The sequence below is a fragment of the Falco punctatus genome (genome assembly GCF_963210335.1).
Source record: "Falco punctatus genome assembly, chromosome: 10".
Lineage (NCBI taxonomy): Eukaryota > Metazoa > Chordata > Aves > Falconiformes > Falconidae > Falco > Falco punctatus.
Genome location: NC_137590.1, coordinates 30,128,556 through 30,149,837, shown reverse-complemented (window position 1 = coordinate 30,149,837; position 21,282 = coordinate 30,128,556). Strand labels below are relative to the sequence as shown.

The following is a 21,282-nucleotide window of genomic DNA, read 5'->3' as shown; positions in this document are numbered from 1 at the left end:
GCAGAGACTTTTCACAGCCTCCCAGTAAGGAAAGTTTCACACATTTTCCAGTACTGCTGGGCCCTGTAGCTAAGGCTCTGCCAGCCGAAACCCACTGAGGTGGTTTCTGCTTTCACCACTGTGGCCCTTGTGTATCCACTGTGCTCTCACTGGGAACAAACCTGTGGGACTGCACAGCGATGGAAGAGCTAAGGCTTCAGTCACACCCTTTAGAAAGCAATTTTTTTAACATATTAAATCAAGGCAATTAGTAAAAAGAAATTACACACTAAAGCAAATTAAAAATCTCTCTTTTACAATTCATGTTACAGCAGCTTCAATCTTGTTCCTTCCCCACAATGTGCTCCTGCTGTGCCTGTGCTCCTGCTCTCCCTTTCTGCCCCTATGCAGGTCGCTGCCCCATAGTACTGGGGGCATGGTAATGTCCACTGGAGAGGGCCGTGCCTGGCCAGGTGAGGTAAAGCCCTCAGCAGGAACTGTTCAAATCATGTTTGCTGCCCACGTGTGCGTATCACAGAGCCACAGCCCAAGAACAGCTCTAGAAAAGAGCCTAGCATTGGATTAATTAGCATGGGAAAGAAAGTTAAATTAAGCTGAGTTATTAAAGAAAAACATCTTATTTGTTGTAAAATGGCACAGTAATGAGAGTTGATATCTCTACTATATTTTGGCTCATTTCTTTTTATATGAAGATGTGTACTTCTCACATCAAGTCACTAGGAAAGCTATTACATGGTTGCCTTCTAAATATCAAGATGTAATTGGAAAACTTTGTGCTGTCTACCGAAATGCGATTGTTTGCTGAGGTACAATAGGTTACATTCCATTCTAATCCTGTTCCAAAATGAAACAAAACAATGTAAATACATTTAAAGGGGATACTGTACAGGATTTGTAGTACAAACAGAACGTAATTGTCACTGTATCCCTTGAGGTAGTTTTGGCAGGGTTTTAGCGCACATCCCCCCAAAAAAAGGTCTGGAAGAATCTGAAATCTGAAGGCAGAAAAGAAAAACTGGAGCAGTTGGTTCGTATCGCAACATGCCAAAGGAGAACAAGGCTGACAAAGAAGTAATCCTTTCACAAACAAAGGAATCTGAACACCAGCCTCTGCAGAAGACACAGACAGGCATACTCACGGGACCAGGCTGGTCAGCCCATCCAGCCATGGAGCCTGCTGCCAAGGACTGCCAAAGGCTCCAGAAGGTGTGAGACACCTCTTGCTGGGTATTACAAGAGCATCACTCGCCAGGACAGCTGGGGAGTATTTTCTAAGGAATTAGCCTCACAGCAGTTGGCTTGTCTTGAAGCAGAGTGGTTTATAATGACTTTAGGGTTTTCTTATGGTTTTATATTACACAGCATGGCCCCACCTTTCTCTTACATCATGTTTGCCAAAAACTCCATGTAGTTCCTGAGTTATGGTTATTGCATTTGACAGAACTTGTGAGTCAGGCATGGGACTAATCGGAGGAGATGCTGTGCACTCCTGGGCACCACAGCCACCCTGACTGAAGCTTTCAGAAACTGCTCAGGAAACTGGACAGCCAAATACAAAAATCTGCTTTACAGCCCAAGCCTCTGGCATATAAACAGTGTCTGCAGAGGTTACCTGCTCCTTGTTGACTGTACAAACTCTGTATTTGCCTATATAAAATATGAAAGCATGCACATGACTGTAGATAGAAATATCACTGAGGTACACATCAGTGAGGCTGTTCCAACCATGCACCGACATTTGCAGGGGACAAGAAATTGGTATGCTTTATGAGCACTGAGCCCTGTGGAGAAGGCACTTCAGGGAAAAACCCCAGTTCCACCATTTCTCCCAGCAGGACACAGAAAGAGGTTACAGGGTCCAAATAACAGTAGATTTCTGCTACTTTTGCCATTTTCCCAGACAGAAATGCTGAGATGTTTCTCTGCAGCTTCCAAAATTCTCCTTCTTTCTAAGCTCTAGACTGTGCCAGTTTTGCTGTCACAAGGCATGACAGGTTTTGCGCCAGAAAGGGACAAGCCTGTAAAGTACGTTGGTATCACTCCACGTTCCTCTGCTGGGTAGGCTGTACCAGTGAGATGAGACATGTAGCTTCTGCACTTCAGGTTTTGCAACCAGATGAAACATCCTGAATCAAGTGATCTTCCAGGGCAGCAGCAGATCAGCTTTAGTACTGGCTTTAAATTATTAGATAGATTTAGCAAGACAGTACTTATTTTCCCCTTTTTTAAATTACTTTTCGCTACCTGTTGATTGATTTTTGCCATAGCCAATAGAGGATAAAAACAGTCTCCAATGCTGTCTCAAAACACTGTTTATATAGAAGTGTGTAGTACCGGTTTAATTCTATTCCTGGTATTTCCTACTACGCTGACCTGCCTTCTGCACCAGCTGAAAGTAAGGTTCTATTTTTATGTTGCCTTTAATGTAGCGTGGATTTCACTGAGCCTTAAGTGAGTAAAAAAAGCCTGAGTTAGTACTTCATTGACAAACTAATTAAACATCCCTGTGTATACACCTTTTTTATTGTGGCTGATTATTTCAGTCTCAGCCTGGTCCAGGATCAACTGTTTTGCATTTCACAAATGTAAGCTCTGTGCATGATTCTAAACTTGCTAACATTCCCAGAAATATAGAAGTCTTAAATCACCTTTACCAGGTAGAGTGAAAACATTCCATAATTTAATTCTAGCCAACATCTTCTGAGGTTTTGGGTTTTTTTCCAAATACACCTTATTATCTTTTTAAATGACTACAGATAAAAAAGTAATTGAATTTACTGCTGCTCTACATCTTGTTATGCTTATTTACACCTGCAAGAATACCTTCTAGGTGCTTCACTTGTTAATATCTGAATTGCCCCCAACCAGCTCCAGATTTACTGCAACACAAGCCTTCACTGACATTTCCTTTCCACATACAAACCTTGTTGTGGCCCACACTTACACACTGTGTTATACAGAGTAAGCAAGTTTATTTGATGCTACCTATGGCAAATACCGCCTGAGAACTGATAAACAAGTTTTCTGTTATGTTATTTTAAATGAAACTTCTTACAAATAGAGGAACCACACACAGCAATACCTCCCAGACAGAGCATCTGCTGTCTGCACGACAACAAGCTTTGCTGTAGACAAAGAGCAGGGGAAGAGCAGGGTCAGGTACGGGCAACGTGCAGGATGGAGGGTGCTGTTCTAACGACAGCAAGTTACTCTGTCTACTGGAAGCCACTGAAAGCTACTGAAGGCCAGTGCTCCCTGCTTGGAAAGATGGAAATTATGCAGAGAGCGAAGGGAGGGGAAAGCGCCAGTGTCTCTTTCTTTTAAACAGGGAGTACCTATTAACAAGTTTGCAATGCTGCCGCAGACATTCACGCACAGTATGCAAAAGGCTCCCGCAGCATCCAATATCCACATAAGCTGTCCAACCAAGTGCAGGCAACTGTCACGTGGACAGTACAGGAGCCATGGCTCCCCATCTAGTCACTTGCAACCAGCTCCAGACCTGTCCAAGAGGTGATGGGCACAGGCTAGCACAGGAACAACAAACCACTTTATGCTTTGCTGCCCAGACAAAATTGGTAGGGCTGAGTTGAGTCCCCACACCACCAGTTGACCAGCGCTGGTCACGAGGACTCAAAAGGAGCCTGAGAACCTAGGCTTCCTGGCACCGGCATCAGCTTATTGCATGGTCCTGAGCAAATGGTGATGGTGGCATGCTCTCCACCACTGCTGCCCTCCTACTCGACAGGGAGGCTTATTTACCTACATCATGGACCTGCTGCAGACTGATTAGGCAATGCTGGCAGAATACTTTGGAGATGTAAGCAGCTGTCCAAGAGATAAACACTACTCACAAATGTTTAGAAATACCACATTTGCCTTTGTTTGCAGTGTTGTAGTATTTCTGATTCTGCTTGAAAGCACATAATATACAGAATTTTAAAAGTGCTCACCCAAGAAACTTTTCACATTCTTATGGATCTCGTGCAAGACCTGGTATCTATTTGACTGAGACAGCCATTACAAATTCTTATTGTACTTGAGCTCCTCACATTTCTAAATTTCAGAGTGAGCAACTCTATTTTCTTTAAAAACCATGAGAGAGACCCTCAAAGTTCAGACTGTAGTTTTGAGATATTGTTTAACAGAATTCTGCATTTTGAGGTGACGGTGATGTACTTACCAACAGCCTCCTGCAATAACCAAACCGCCGGCTCCCATCTTCCCCCGTCAGCATGAAAGAGAAGGTCTCACTAGAAGAAAATAAATTGCCCAGATCTTACTATCAAAGTACAGCATAGCTACAAGGTAGATCATTTAGAAAGGGATACTGCTTTATCCACTGAGAGATTCTACCCACTGGAGGGTCTTCTTATCCCCTGCCTATCATCCGGACATACTCGGTAGATAAATTCCACGGTTTTGGACAATCTAACTATCTCATTATAAGAAGAGATAGGTGCTGAGCTTCAGTGACATGGCAGTTCCTTTGTACTTCAGAAGGAACACAAGAATCAGATTTTGAGGGCAGTATCAAATGCTGTATCTCCCTTGCCTTTTGTTACATCCTGTCTTTGGACTGTGCTTTACTCTCAAAGGGAGAACCTTAGATATTCTGTAAGAGTAGAGAAATGATTTTCTAACCCAGAAACAACACAGATGTCCAAAATCCAGATCATTTTATACCCCTGTCTAGCATAAGTACCATTTGTGACTGAGAAATAAAACAACAGTTTAAGGCTACAATTACAGCACAGGTAAAGGGATGGGTCTGGACTGAGAAATGTTCCTGACTGCTTTGCAAGTTTTAAATAGCATTATACAAACCACTTTTTCTTCGTGCTGGAATACCAGGGTTTATACAGTTATAGCTGTATATGGGAGAGATATCTTGTTTCACAAAAGGCCTTTCTAGGAGAGTGGCAGCAGCAGAAGTGAACTGCTATGTAAGCAGGGCTGTGTGCTTCTCATACCAATGCTGCCCACACAGCTGTCCGCTTCTTCAGTGTTTTCAGTAACTCACTATACAGGTGCTTCCACATACTGAATAATACAGCCAAGCAACACAGTATATAAGAGGGCTTTGTTGCATGTGCCATATGTAAGCCAATAAAAAGTTCCACACATATTCTTGTAATTCCTGCAGGTGAATGCTGGTTCCCTGTCATTGTTGAAAGTCCTTCTAGACACACTCTTGAACTGGCCTTAATTCATTTACACATGTCTCAAACCACGCATCTTAAGAAGCCATCTAATATTCTAGGGGAATATGGGGAGACTCCACCTGGGGTACTGCATCCACCTCTAAAATCCTCAGCACAGGAAAGCCATGAACCTGTTGGAGCAGATCCAGAGGAGGGCCACAAAAGATGACCAGAGGGCTGGAGCACCTCTGCTGTGATGAAAGGCTGAGAGAGTTGGGGTTGTTCAGCCTGGAGAAGAGAAGGCTCTGGGGAGACCTGATTGCAGCCTCTCAGTACTTAAAGGGGGCTCATAAGAAGGATGGTGACAGACTTTTTAGTAGGGCCCGCAGTGACAGGACAAAGGGTAATGGTTTTAAACCAAAAGAGGGTAGATTCAGACTAGATAAAATGAATAAATATTTTACAAAGAGGGTGGTGAAACACTAAAACAGAACAGGTTGCCCAGAGAGGTTGTAGATGCCCCAATCCCTGGAAACACTGAAGGTCAGCCTGAACAGGCAACCTGATCTAGTTGACGAAGTCCCTGCTCATTGCAGGGGTGTTGGACTAGATGACCTTTAAAGGTCCTTCCAACATAAAGCATTCTATCTATCTATCCTGTCTGTCTATTCTTCTATACCTTCAGATCAACAGGTTCTGACATCAATGGAGGAAGGAAAAAAAGATAACTTTTTGGAGGTTTCTTTTGAATGAAAAAGAAAATGCAAGCCTGGCTCTCCCTTCCCTTGCCCTTCTGTAGCCATTCATCTCTGAGGGAAGGAAGACAGGGCTCCTCTGCTGGCACAGAACTCAGCTCCAAAAAAGTTCCCAGAACAGTACTGCTTTGAGCCAAATGAAGAGGTGTCTTGCAATTCTGACAAGCATTCTGGGGTAAATGACTAGGGCAGGTGGTGGGCAGGGCCCTGTCCTTTTTAAGATTTATTTTAAATACTTCCATTTATGCTTCTGGGTTTAGCACTGAGAGAAACCTTCAGACCTCTTTCCCTCAGCCACACAGGCCTGTGAGACATGCAAAACAGGGAAGAACTTAAAAAAAAATTAAAAATTAACTACAGCTGCTTGAGCCTGAAGTGGCCAAGACTCAAGCTGCTACTTCCTTAATTGGGCATTGGCAAGGCTGTGGCTGTTCCAGATGCGCTCCAGCAGCACTGTGCAGCAGAGCAGCGCTGGAGGGTTTACCTGTTGTATTCAGAGACGGGGAGCCAGTCCTTGGCATCAGGAAAGCAGAACTGAGGGATAGCCTTGAGACGCTCCTCTGCTTCACGCATTTGCTTGGTTGGTCTTTCTAGCTGTGGGGGAGAAAACGGAGGTTCAGCCAGTTACTGTTAGCGCCAGCTTCACAGCACCCCTCGGGAGAGGGGTTACTAATGAGCTCTAAAGAGCAAGGGCCCATCAGCTTGTTCTTTATTTGTGCTTGGCAGAGTGAGGCATGACCCCAGGACAGGCTTACAGATGCTAGTACAATAGAAATAATCACTTCTGGGTTTTTTTCAATTTTGTAAAAAATTGCCCAAAACTCCCTTGTTGCACAATGGCCACTTAAAATATAGTTCTAATTCAAATTCCTTTCTGCTGCAAGAACACAAGAGAAATGCCATAGATCAGCAAAAGCCCTTCCATTGACTTCAGTGGGTTTTGGAACAAATCTTAATATAGCCAAAATGAGTAAATAGTGAAATAATCAGAAACCAAATTTAAACACAGTTTTTAAAGCACCTACCATCAGGCCACACTCCAGAACTGGAAAACACATATTTTTAAATAGGCAAAGCTTTCAGTCATTTTCTCTATGCCCTTCCCTTTGTAATAGATCACTTTGGAACAATTACAAAAGTTGAATTAACTACATTTAAAAATAGATTTCTATTAATTTTCCCACTTATTCACTTTACTGAATTAGAATGAACTGCATGTAAGAATTTTTCTTTTACCTTGGGAAACTGATATGTCACTTCTGGGAGGTAAGTGTTTTTAGACGGCTTCTTTTTCAGTGACACTACCACAAAATACTCAAATAACTCCCGTTCCTGCCATTCAATCAGCTCCAGCTCCAGGGTGCGATAACTTGGAGCTCTCTTCAGCATTGACTGGATGTGTACTAGACGCTGGGTATGAGCTAGCATTTAAAAAAAGAAAAGAAAAAAAATACCACCAGATCATTACCTGGGCCTCTAATGCACATGTGTAAGCCATAGTCATTCACAAAGGGCTTTCAATTAGCCGGTATATCATTCCAAGCATGTTCTCCTTTCAAAAGCAAACTTTCATACTCTAGCCTCCCTCACTAATTGCATCCATAAATCAAAACTCTCTCCAAGTACTGAAGTGATGCAACACTAAGTCACTGAAATAATTTGCAGCTCATAATTGTTACCCTGCCAAAGGTCTGCTTTTCCTTCACACATAAGACTAGATTATAAGCCCTTGTGTGGGTGTGTAAATGCATGACGGCCTCCAGGGTGACACATCTCAGGCCTGACTTGGACCTGGTTTATGTAGGTGAAGAACTGTTCTGTGACCTGTCCTATGTAACACAGCTTTATGCTAAGAACAGCTAAAGGTGTATTTTCTCCTCCACAGCACAGGCATAGCCCATACAAGCCATGGAACGATCTCCAGGGAAGCGGGAAGGAAAGGAAAGAGGTGTGAATTGCCTCCTGTGGAATTGCTTTGCTTGCGCTAATTTGATTGACAGGCAATCTTAGATTCATGGTCACCTCCAGTCCCGATTCAAAGGTATTCCTTGATCCAGTGACTTGTTGCTAGATGTGTATGGCAGACTAGTCAGTAACATCATTACCAGTTCTGTAGACCAATAAGTGAAAACAACTAAGAAAAAACAGCTTTCTGCGTGCTCTTCCCCACCTCTTCACACCAGGACACCTCTGTGCAATGGTAAATGAACTATTAGCAGCACATGTCAATCTCTTAAGGCTGTATTCACTGACACTGCTCAGTTTGCAAAAGGCAGACTGTCCCTTGTGGTAGGAAAATAAGGCAACACAAGCACTCAATCACAGCAATAATTAATTGACAGAAAGAAAGGGAAACCCCTTGATGGCCAGCTGTCATTAAAATGGTTCAACAACACACAAATTAAAAATAATTTTGATAAAGTACTTGGGTCTTGGTGTGACTGCACAACTAGGGAAGCTAAATCCCCAGAAATAACCTACCTTGTCCTGCTTTGAGATAGCCCCACACCGCCAGACAGTGCTTTATATTTGCAAAAGGTGAAAACAAAGAGCCCGTCCCACCCCAGCAAATGTGGACCCAGTGAATCCGGCTGTGCTACACATGACAATTGGATCTTTGGCTGAGGGTGCCCTGAGAACATCAACATAAACATAAGGTCAGGCAGGAGCAGTTGCTTAGGGAGCCATCAGAATCAAGATCATCCATTCCACAACAAAGGGGGGGGGGGAAAGCTTCCCAGTTTCCAGTGAAATCAGAATATCCTCCCAGTAACAAGAGAGAGGCCAGGCCCCATCTGTCTCCTTTCCTGGGCTATGACCAAAAGCAAGCCCTGCATTTTTTGACACAAAAGAGAAACAGAACTGAAAGCAGTTTTGGGCTGGTACCTGCCTATGAGCCTTTTTCCACAGATCACTGTACTATGTTGCAGAGCCTTTTTTGGGTGGTCTTACCACCACCTATCTGGAAAAAAACTTTTCCCTAAGATAATCTTTTCCAGCAAGTTTTCCTGCATGAACAGGTGACCTCTGCAGTGGACAGACATGAGTGCTTGCCCTTTATCTTATAACCACAGCTCCACAGTCTTGGGGTTTTTCCCCTCACTTACTAACATCATGATGGGTTTTTAGTAAAAAAATCTGTTGTTGCTGCCTTCAACTTTTTTATAGTTCTCTCTGTGTATGAGGACTCTTGAAAATGAGGGACTAATTTATTGGCCTGGCTCAAGCAGAGTTTGTGCAGGTGCTGTGCACTGATAAAGGAATTCCTAGAATTTGGAGACTGCAGACCTATAAAAGACTAGAAGGACTGCTACACTGGACCAGACCCAGAACCTTACCTCCAACAGCAAACAGCAGTAAACACTTAAAGCAGTGTATGAATAAAGAAGAGAGCATATTTATCCAATCTCATCCCTCTAAGTTTGCACCCAGTAGTCAGTCTGGAAAACATCAGCATCTGTGAAGTGGCTGACAAAGCAAGTCTATCAAAGGTCCTGTTCTTCATTATATGACACAGTTGCCAAATCCTTGTTAGATCCTCACAGCTCATTTTGTCCTTGCTTTCCACATTCAGGCTCCTGTGTTGGAAACTTTGTGAGCTCTGCAGTAATGGAGTTAGCATAGTTCAGGAAGGAAAATACAGGCCATGGACAGGAACAACGCATAGTAGCAGGAGAATGTATGTTAATAAGGTCTGTGATGGTGGCTGACTAGAAGTTATTGAAGGCTGATCCCTTACCTTTAAACCTGTCATCTGAGTCACTCTCACTCTCGCTGTTCTCATCTGCAGAGGAGATAGAGGAGGGATCAGTTAATGCAAAACCAAAGTAAACATAAACTTGGTTTACTGTGGTGAAACATGTCTCACACCGAGCCTTGCGATCCATGCATGCTTTTCCCTCAGTTTTAAAATAACTTGAAATAAAAAGTTTGAATGACTCCTTCGATTGTGTTTTCCTTGGAAAAAGTTTCGATTTTGCTTGAGAATAAGAGCTTTGTTTTGATGAAAGTGCAAAATTCATTCTCCACTACAGCAAGTGGTTGCACTAAACCCTCATCTATGTTAAGCTACAGAAGTGAACGTGCCATTTGGAAAATGGATTTTAACCCTTCCACTTATTTTTCAGACTTCAGGTTTTTTTGCAAAAAAGTTATAGAGCACTTGAGAAGTTAAAGTAAGGCTTATAAGCTTTCCCTGTCTGGGCAACATTCTCAACCACCAGAACTCATCAAACCAAGTGAGAAAAACATGCAAAAGTAACCTTATGACAAGACCTATTTCTGAGGCGTACTCACATTAAAGCTCTATTGTACTCCTACTGCAGACATGGCCTGAATTTCTCTTTGGCCGCTGCTTTTTCAGAAGCAGTCTGAAGTGCAGTCTGAGTTACATTCACAAGCCACGAAAAAGCATGAATGAATTACAAGTCAAAACTGTGAGTTTTGGACAAAACATACAGATGCAAATTACTTGAAATATGAACTAAAGAAGAAGCTGGATAAGTCCAGCTGATCATGGGATTAATACGATGGACAACACTGAGAATCCCATTTATTTTTAGCTCATCCCCGTTTTCTCCTCTTGCAGACAGAAAGGTATCATTGTTCACAGAAGAAAGTTCTAAATAAAGTTGAGCCCAGGGTAGGTGTGGAGGAATGTTAATCCTGTAACATTCAAATGGATTCACTGAACCCTGATGCTTGTGTCATACCTCGTAGGGATGCTGTCTCAATATTGGACATCGAAAGTTTCTTCAGTCGTTTTTTCCCTCTTTTTGCACTGTAGATGGAATTGATTCTTTGGACAAGCTGCAAAACAAGAAAATGAGTAATCAGTAAGACCAAACGCTTTTCTGTTCAGGAGGCTTTTAATTAATCTATCAAAACAAAGAATTTGACCATGGATGATAGGCCAGCCAAACCCCGCAAAGCCTTTACTATTTCAAAATGCATTACTTATCTCTTATTTTGAATCCCATTTGTTTGACTTACTCATTTTGAATCTCATTCCTTTACCTACGGATATATTTTTTAAAAAATAACTCAGAAACCTAAATCTCATTTTCAAAAATCTCATAGACATTAGCAATAAAAGCACAATGAGCCTGAGGATTCAAAGGTAGTTGTTATCCTCTACCACCCTCATTCCTCTCTATGCTATTATTTCTCTCTTCATTTGCATTGTCTTAGTAAGCGATCCATTAGCCATATCCAACTTCGCCAAACGCTCATGAACCTTAAGAACATATTTTATTTTGAAGATAAGAGTAACATGTGTTGGCACCTCTCTGAAGAGATGGTCCTAACTTCTTAAAGCCTTTTCAGGTACAGAGCGACCCAGCTGCTTTGAAGCTGTATTGTACCATATTGAGGATCAGGCCCATACAGACACCTCCTCCCCCCCCCCTTCCAACTCATGCTGTACTTACGTTACTTCACAGGTGCTCTATCTACTGTCTCCAATCTTACTCTTATCTACAAGAGTATTTTGAAGTTAGCTACTAGCGCTGGGTTTAGCTGGCTTTAACCAGCACTAGCCAGAATTTTAACTCCTGGTAATCATCTTTCTGACTTCCCTCAGAAGGGCTAATGCAGATGACAACTGCCTATCCAAAAATATCTGAGAAGATAGAATATATTAATGGGAACTTGGGTTTAGTGCCTTCAACAGGAAGCTGGGATTACTAAGAATTCGTAATTAAACCGAATATTATAACTTCTGTAGTGCCATAAATATGTAGCAATTAATCTTCATAATGTTTTATGGGTCAGGAATAGTATCATTCCATAGCAGCTATACTCCTAGAACCATGCTACATTTTGCAGAAGCTGTTTGATCTCAGTTTGCAGAGAGAAATAAACTCAGTGAAACTAATTCACCATAGACAGGGTAGAAAGTCAGTAACAGAGCACAGACTGGAACAAAAACTCATGAGACCCCTCCAACAGAGGATGCAGGTCTGGCCCAGAACGAACAGTTTTAAGTATTAAAATCCTCACTTGTTTTCCCATGTGAAGCAGTATCAGGGATTTTGCCTGTACATGCTGACTGAGCCATGTACAACCCACCAGTAAGGCTCAGCTAGAGTTTCTCAGCTTGTGGCCATGCTGCTGGCTCTGCCTGCTGGGAACCTGCACAGCACCACAGCAGAACCAGCAGGATGAAACCCTGCCCGGCTCCCACGTGTGCTGGCAGAGGAACTCCTGCATGTGGGCACTACACAAGGCATCAGGAACCAGGAGTGAGGGGCCTTGCTGGGATTTTTCACTCCCTGTGCTGCGCTACTTGGCAATTTTTCTGCTTGAGCTACTTCACTAGGGGTAAAATACCTGCACTGTGGTAAGAAAAGCCCAGATGTTTAAAGCATTTGGATATTCCTTCACAAAGCTGGGGGTGGTACCGAACAGGAGTTTCTCAGGTTTGACGTCTTCCCTCTAATAACTAACATTTTCTCAATAAACCCCTGAGATTCTCTAAAATACATGATTCTAGGGGCTACAGTGATCAAAAATAGAAATTATCACAAGATTTATGATAAAACTATGAATATTCATATGCTGAAAACATAATTTCACACAAGGAATAGGTCTGTTCCTTAAATAAAAAATAAAAATAATATTAAAAAAAGAAAGCTGGATACAAAACTAACAGCCAAACTTTCCAAGTTTTACTCAAAACCAAGCAGTAAGTTACTCTGTAAGTCACTCTTAACTTTCTTCACAGACGTATGCTCATTTGTGCAGTAAAACAGTATATTCCAAGAAAGTAAAAATATAGTAAATTAAGGATGTAGGAGTATTTCCTTATTTTTGTTTGTTTCCTGCTTAAACAGAATTTCAGACTAATTGACAGGAACATAAAAATCTCCCTCTACTCACAGTATTTACAGTCATATACTTTAAAATATGCTTTCTAATAAGAACAGAGCTAAATATACAGTAAAAATCAACTTTGTTCACAAGCTGAAAATAAATATATTGGCTATTCTCCCCGTCTCTGTTGCTATTGTACTAGAAAAGGTTTGCTGGGTTTTTATGTTGTTGTTTGGTGGCTTGGGTTTTTTTCACATCCCATTTTGAATTAGAAACTCCTTGAAAAATGGAAAATTAATTTTTACTTCAAACACATCAGACATCAGGGTCCTCAGGATGGGATAGGTTGTGAGTAAATGAAGTGAACTGTATTAGGCCAATAAAGTTATTTTCCTGAGACCAGTAAACAAATGATGGGGAAAAAAACCACTTCAGATGCTGCTGCATGTTATAAATAATAATTCCTTGGCCATCACTCATTCAAAATCATAAAGTGAGGTACATAACAATGCTCTGGCCAACAGAGCTTAAAGCAAAATGTGGAAAAAAAGAATTGGCTTAAAATCAACTCTGTGCAAAGATGGCAATCAGATGTTTGCTACTCTTGGACCTAGGGCAGAGTTACCCACTTGCAGGGAAGGGATTTTCACAGTACAGCTCTATGTAAAAAAGGAGTACACCTTGGCTCCTGAGAGTTATTGTTTCTGTTTTGATTTCAATTTTCCTTTAACTCCAAATAAACAGCTTTCAGTGATGGCTAAAGGCTGGATAGAAATTTGCAAGCTCTTGCAGACAGGTGACCTATCCTCGGCATAAGTTTAATCACCATGCCAGTACCTTTGGGATTCTCCTTGCCCGCCGTGTAGACAGAAGCTCACTTGTGGTACTCAGGCTGTCCTCATTGAGGCTGGAAGGGGAGGAGGGAATGCCAAGCTGAGCCAGAAGCAGCATGTCATCGTGGCTGTGCCGCTTGGGCAGCCGTGGTAAGCGGTGGCTCTTCCTTTCTGACCAGTTCCCGACGCGCAGTGACTGGCTGCTGGGCTTCGAAGGTAGCTGCAGGAACAAGAACAGCTTGAGCTCTTCACCTCCTCAGCAACACTTAGTGCAGAAGCAGTTCTTTGTGAGCGAGTGGTGGCTACACAAGGACACCACGCCAGGTAAGCCACTGCTCTGCTGGATATGTGCAAAGAGAAGGTTTAAGGTCAAAAAGAAGGGACAGGGGTCAGTATCTAAGACTTTAAAGTTCAAAGAAAACAATACTACTTTTTTGCTGTGGTGCATTTCCATGCACCCACATCACATCAACATTACAGGCCTTCAAACCTAACTTAAAGGCTTGGCTGATATCAGAACACTGACCCAATGGCCTGATCCATCTCTTTCATGTGCAGTAGTGAAAATCAGGAGCAATTACATCAAAGTCGCTATTTTATCCTAGAGAAAGAAAGTAGATAATCAAGCTTGCTGTACTTCCATGGTGTTAAGATGCTTTAAGATCCGCCAATGTGCAGAGGCACAGTAACAGCTTTGTCTTGCGTTCCCCCAAAAACTCCCTTTCAAACTCCAAACTCTTATTACAGAGGGAAGGGAAAAAGCTCCCTGACAGGATTAAGCACCAAGTAACAGCTATCTTTAAAAAAAAAATGGGCCTCTTTAAGAGCAGTCCTTTGAGCAGCTCTGCCCAGCTCTCAGGAAAGTTAATTGGCAGGCTGGCGAGGCTGGGTCCCTGCCTCCTCTTCCCAAACACAAACGCTGCAAGAAGCTTAACCAGCACATCTAGAAACAAGTACTATTACGTCAAACAGCTGTCAGTTGGCATTTACTAATATTCTATTAGCAGTATTATGAGCTATAAACCTTCAGTAATCAATGTCCTATTTGTTCTACTTGGAGTGCTTATTACAGTGCCATCATATCTGGGATTAAACATAAGTTTCTGTATGTGTTGTGGGCTTTACATCACAAATACAATGTCATCAATAAAGCAATTTTTTTATACCTGATGACTTAAAGAACTGAAAATAACAAATGGGAAAGGAGAAGATACAGCGGGATTCAAAATGACCACAAGCCAGTGTTTCTGAGGTCTCTGCTTACCACAGGTTAGCATGCCAGGAAAATCTGCAGCAGTCTATACTTTAATGAAAGGAATTCTTTTTCAAGATGATTGTTGAAAGCCTGCTGACCTTCTGATCTCTTCCATCTTGTTTATCAGCATCCATGACTCAAAAGTCATGTTGCTAATCCAGCTATGTTGCTATGATGGAAAAACTGGGTGATAAATCATTGCCAAAGCTGCCATTCTTCAGGAAATTGAGACTTTTCTATTTCTGGTCATTGAAGAATTACCCAGACCCATAGTTGGCCTGCTGTTAGTGTCTCTTTGCTTTAAATATCAGCACAATGACAGTGCAATTATGGCAGGACTGACTCCTGGCAGGAAAATCCTGGCAGAATTTCAGTAAGAAGTTACCACAATAAAGATACAGCCCTGTTGCAAAGATACCAGAGAGTACTTGTTTACTGAGGAACTTTACAGAAGTCATTTTAATCTGTATATCCTTTGGTCACCCTGTGTAAAACAGAGCACAGTGGACAGTATCTTACTATGGACCTATATATGGTTCCTACCCTAGCAGTATACCCTGTTGTATCTTCTAGATGCTACACAATTCCTGTTCACACACACAGAGACAAAAATAATTGTTATGCATAGTATGTCTCTCACTACGAGATTATCTTTATGGCTGCAGTTTCTTTCTCCTTACTCTGCCTGATTACTACTTTCCACTTGCTCCCTTTTCAGTAGCTTTGCTGAAAAGTCTCCTGTTTTACAAATGATGTGCTAGGTGCATACTAAGAATCCTGGTAATACTTTTTTTGTCTCCTGGACTGCAATGCTCACACGCACACAAAATAAGTGAAAGAAAATACATTCAGTTTTGTTCTAGGTCTCTTTACAAGGCAAAAATGTAAATTGTTGTAACCTTTTGTTCAACTGCAAATTTTCTGTTGATTCAGTGCAAACTGAAGTTCCTTTCAAAGGCATTTTGAATCTCAAAATTAAGTATGTGATAGAATTTACATTTTTCCTTATGAACACAATGATCCCATAAACAACAAAGCACCTGGCATTTCACAGCATTCACAAAAAACAGACTGCCGCTTTGGAAAATTCACCACAAAATGGAAAGTCTTCAGGGTTCCTGGTCTTTTACTTTATGCTGTAAACACAACTTACACAGCCTTGTTAAATGCAGACACTCAGGTTTTTCTGATTATTTTATTATTCATTTATTTATTGGGGGGGCATACTTGGCATTCTCCATGTTACTATAAAACACACTACACTATGTACTTCAAATGAGCAAAGTCACAATAGGCCTTGCGTCACAATACGTGGGCAAGACTTTTTCCCTCCTCTCCCTACTAAAAAGCCCAGCAGTGAACGCAGAGGCAATTCACAAAGAGGTGCAGCCACACAAATAATTTAGGGCTAGATTCAGCTCACAACCAACCAGCTGAAGGAAGCTGCTTAAATGTATCAAGCCGTAGCCGGCACAAAGAGGCATCAGCTTCAGCAGCGCAGCACTGGGAAGCTGAGCTACAGCTGCCAAGAGCATTGCCTGCAACGGTTGCTGCGTTTGATCACACTAGTCTTCCTGATAACCTTTCTCATTCACTATGGCTGGCCTTCCTCCTATGCCATGGCTGATTTTCTTGCCAAAGTTTTAAATAAGCTTCAAGCCCAGAGCACCGGGCGCTGCCGTGCCATTACCTGGGGAGGTGATGTGTATTTCCTGTCCTGCGGCGTCCACATCCTGTGCAAAGAATCCAGGGAATTCTCGGAGAGCTGGTGGGATTTTCGGCCCGCGTGACGGCCTTTCAGCTCCACATCCTCATACGGGTTTTCCTTGGGTGACTCGCCTTCATGGTTTGGTTTTTTTTGTGATTTTTTTTTAAGAAAAGAAAAACAGACAGGAATGTAAAGTTAAAAAAAAATAAAAATCATGTGAACCAAGTGAAAGGCTTTTAGAAAAGCTCCTCGGCTTTCAGCATGACTCATCCCTCTAGCTGCAGCTGGAAGTATTTGGAGGAGAACTTGGCTATGAGGTCCACAAGTTTCTTTGGTGTTTTTTTTTACTGCCTTTTTTTTTTTTTTAAATAAAATGCAAAGATTTCACAAGACGTGCTTCTGAGCATCTGCAGCTGTGGAAAATTTATTGATATATAAAAGCTAAGGCGCATAACTACTTTAAAGTGTATCAGTAGATTTTATAAATCTATAGCAGCCCCTTGCAAGGTAAAATGAATAGCAATAAATAACTCTTCTCAACATACCACCCTTACACACAATAAGACAACTTTTATTTCATGCTACCTTCATTTTTCTCTTCCCCTGAGGGAAAAAAAAAAAAGTAAATAATAAAAACTTTGGCTCAGCAGTGCCAAGAGAGAAGTTGGAAATGTAAAAGATGAAGGAAGAATTTCTGCCTCAACCATACTGCATCCTCAAAATGTTCTTTAAAACACATTATGCCTTTTAATTAAGCAGCTGTTCACTTCAATTTATGCAAAATTAATATCTCCCAGAAGGAAACTCATCCAGTAATATATAGAGGCTTGAACAGTTAAACACTAAATGTGACAAATGAAAAATACATCAAAAAGCAGACTGCAAACTTGGAATTTTTAGCATTTGAAAACCAGAACCAAAATTTATAGTCCAGATTTAAATGAGATCCAATATCCTTTGGCAGCCTAAGGAACAGTAGAATAATCCACCACCCTCTTCTCAAAACTCCTGAACTCACTAAACCTCTTAATGAACTAAGAAACACAAAAATGAATGAGTACCACCAGTAAAATGAACGTTTTGTATCCATTTCTCCAGATGGTTCATAATGAGGAACTGGTTGAGAACTTCAGGTTTTTCAAACATAGGGTCATTCCAGTTTCCCAACCATCTTACACAGAAAATCATCCCCAAAAAAGTGATCTACTCAAATTGAAGACTTGAATTTGCAGAAACTCGAAACACACAGGAAGTTCAAAGCTTTTGAACCAACTTGCTTTTGGTTTTATATCTAAAGATGACTTTAAAACTCATGGGATTAGTACAACATACATTGCAATACAAGCTATTAAATACAAGAAATTCAGGCTTTCCTGCCTACTGCATCAAATGAGGACAGAAAGATATAGCGTGGTTTATTGCTCACACTTTTACAAAAAAATATTCACCACTTTTACAGAGATGGGAGCTGAAGCATAGGTGTTTTCAGTGAGAGCAAGGCATCGATTAATACCCTGCTCGTTTGACTATCCTTTTTTTATTCTAGACAGAATATTACATTTCCTTATTGTACAACAACAGCAGTTTGTGCTTTCTACTTTATTGGTAAGCCTGGAAGTGTGAGACTGCTTGATTCGTCAATTATAGCCATAAGAGCTTTTGCTTAGCAAGTTCACTTATTCACAATACAAGTAAAAATACAGTTTTGCTTCAGTAGCGCATCATAATAAGATTTCTAGTCAAATATAAGCACAAGAGTGAATGTTTTAGCTTTATTTTAATTAGATGCCTGAATAACTGCTGCTCGTTAAGGATGTCTGAATTGGCAATCACAGCTTATTATTCTACCCAGAGGGAATCTGATTCTAGAGGCAGCACTCTCATCACAGTCAATGGAAAGAACACCTTCAGGTGCATGAGGTCCTTAGAAAAAGTGCTTTTGATGAATGCAATGAACAGGATAAATCTTAGGCAACAAATATTCCTAAAAAAATTTAAAGCTACAAATGTCCTGGGAGGACTATGGAATTGATCGGTTCACTCTGTAGGAAGAAAAATAAATAGATATTGCACACTGATTCTGTTACTTGTAAACTCTAGAGCTCTAGATATGATAACCATAACAATAAATAGCCAACTTTGCAAAATGCAGTTACTTACTCAAAGCTAATTGGACTGTACTAGCATAATAAAATTTCTTGTAAGCCCAAGTCAAGTATAGGTCAAGCTTAGAATGGATTAACAGATTTCAAAATGCCCAGCTACATGACACAGTGCTTAAACATATGCTTCCTTATGAAAACAAATGCTATTACATTAGTCTGCACAGTATCCAAACTCCACAGAAGGAACAGGCCCATCAGTTGAAAAGAAACCTTTTTTAAAATGTAAAGCATTTATAAGTTTTAGAGTAATTCTCTTTCCAAGACACAATGTAAAACAGCCTGAACCCAGTTAAACTCAACATTGCTAATGTTGACCTAAAATATTAAGTATAGAAACAGGCCTAGCGAAGTCTTGGATGAGAGAAGAGGGAGGAGCAAGGAACCATGAGCCGAGGCTGCTTTTCTGACTCATTTTCTACCAAAAGAAAGCTTGGGCCAAATTCCTCTTCAGTGTAAAGTGGAGGTCACTGGAGACACCACAGGGATTTTAACCCTTTCCCTAGAGCTGTGAGAGCTTCTTCAGATGACTGGTTTGCTGTTTAAGGCCACCTATTTCCTTTATTTTTCTCATTTGCTTAAAAATCAAATTATTTCAGGGTTGTGGTAGGTTTTTTTCATTTTGAAATGATGCCTTGAGACCAAATATGCCTCACCTATTCTTTCTTTCTAAGGAATAACATTCCATACCAAATCTCTGATAATGAAATAGTCTGTTCAATCTGAAACAACCTGGTTTTGCTGATTTGCCATTTGAACCAAGTATTTAGTTTGCCCAGTGAACTAGAAGACATAATTTATTCATCTAGGTCTTCAGCAATTTTCAAACCTTAGACAACCAATATTTTTTAGTATATAGGTTCTTCCTGGTAGATGAGACACAGAAGACCCGATACACAAAAAGAGCATTAGGCAGCCCAGACAGTCTGGTTTCCGTACAAGTGACAGGAAACCCAAGATGTCAAGTAAACTGCCTTAGAGCAGCATTTAACCCCATCTGACTGCACAGTGACTCCCTGCCATGGCAGAAAGACATGGGAAGTAGTAGCCACCAGCAGGTATGGGTCCCAGACCAGTGGGAGGCTCTGAGGAAGAGCTGCAGTGGTGGCCGCTACTGCTGCAGCACAAAAATGAGGAAAGTTCCCATAGCTGGGCTGGCTCAGAGGTCTGCAGCTTTGATCTCTGCGTTTCTCCTCAACACCATCACTCCTCTAGTCCCAAGACCCAGGCAGAGAATGTTCACAAGCTGCAAGCTGCAGCGCTTTTGCATTCGTTTGGATTTGCTGCAAAAGGAAAACACATTTAGAATGAAAGAGCAAGGAACATCCTTGTTCCTTCCATATGGATGTCTCTATTGGAAGCCAAAAGGAGAAGCATTACGCAGTATAGAGGCTAGGCTTGTCTTAATGAAGCTGATCCAACTGCCGCACAAGACAACAGCAGACCAGCGCTGACTTCAAAGGAAGCTGAATCAAATCTCCAGAATGCATACGGTCACATGGAATAGCAAGTCTTTGTTAACTACTGTCTCTAATCATCATCCCTGCCTCCAAATCTGTTCCCTTTATAAGCATTTTTTTCAAGTTTCCCACTCTCTTGAATTCTACGTACCGAACTGTTGAGTTAACACAGGGCATTTATCTACACGACATTTATCTTCTGAAGATCTCACATGCAATTTAATGATCGGTCCACAGGGGAAAGAGAAAAGAAAAAAAAAGATAAAATAACCAGTGATCTTTAGAAAAATCCTGAGGAATGCAGTGCCTTCAGCTTAAGCATCGATGACTTTCCTCCAGCAGTTGCAATTCCTCACTCTGTGATGCTCTGCAAGTCAGCCCCACTGTGTCCTGAGGCAGCGCACAATGTTCCTCTGCTCAGCCTCTCACACATGGCAAATGGGAAGCAGACTCAGCAAGCCTGTCTCAAGCTGAGAAAGGAGCGAAAATAAGGCTGAGGGGAAAAAAAAAATGCAGGCAGACACTTCTCTATAAATGGCAGAAAGCAGGGAAACGCATCATTTCTTTCTAGATGGGAGGAATAATTATCAGAGGAATGAAGTGATTCACTGAGTGCTGATTATAACTCCTGCCTTTTGCACTGCCAGGAGGTGAGAAGAATCAAAGAGCAGGTAGACAATAAGGGAAAGGGCTCACCAACTTGTGTTAAGCTGGGTGCTGAATAAGGAGCCAATGCTCACAGAGGAGCTGCTGTCTCCAGACGGTGATGCGGAGTGCCCAAGCTACGAGCCTACTGCTTTGCCTGCTGGCTACATAGAAAGCCCAGGCCCCTGAGCTGTATGACTGAGACAGACAGTTAGCAACTCACAAATAACACCGTGTATTTCCCACACACTAGAGCATGTGCACAAAATACAGGGCAATTAATGTATTTTACATTCTAATGAACTGGGAGATGAAAGCTTCAGCTGTCATTTGAAGAGAGACTTGGGGAAAAAGCAGCACATAACTCCAGAGGCAAGGAGTTGGAAATAGTGGCAATAAATGGGCAGAAAAAGAGGCCCAGATAGGCAGAATCAGGACTGAATAACAGACAAGGGGAAACACCCAAGTGAGCAGTCTGTAAGAACCGCTGATGCTTGTGGCACCTAA

At 41.5% G+C, this 21,282-nt stretch overlaps 1 protein-coding gene across 8 annotated transcripts in view; it reads right to left on the bottom strand.

Annotated features, from left to right (window-relative positions):
* Positions 1-21,282, bottom strand: part of DENND2B (DENN domain containing 2B) — a 181,545-nt gene that overhangs the window by 38,143 nt on the left and 122,120 nt on the right. For all 8 annotated transcript variants that reach the window (XM_080404649.1, XM_080404646.1, XM_080404652.1 and 5 more), the window contains 7 exons: positions 16,491-16,639; positions 13,550-13,765; positions 10,612-10,708; positions 9,639-9,683; positions 7,136-7,320; positions 6,384-6,493; positions 4,184-4,253 (listed from right to left, as the gene is read on the bottom strand). In XM_080404649.1, coding sequence (XP_080260775.1) covers positions 4,184-4,253; positions 6,384-6,493; positions 7,136-7,320; positions 9,639-9,683; positions 10,612-10,708; positions 13,550-13,765; positions 16,491-16,639 — 872 coding nt within the window. The remainder of the gene's footprint in view (positions 1-4,183; positions 4,254-6,383; positions 6,494-7,135; positions 7,321-9,638; positions 9,684-10,611; positions 10,709-13,549; positions 13,766-16,490; positions 16,640-21,282) is intronic.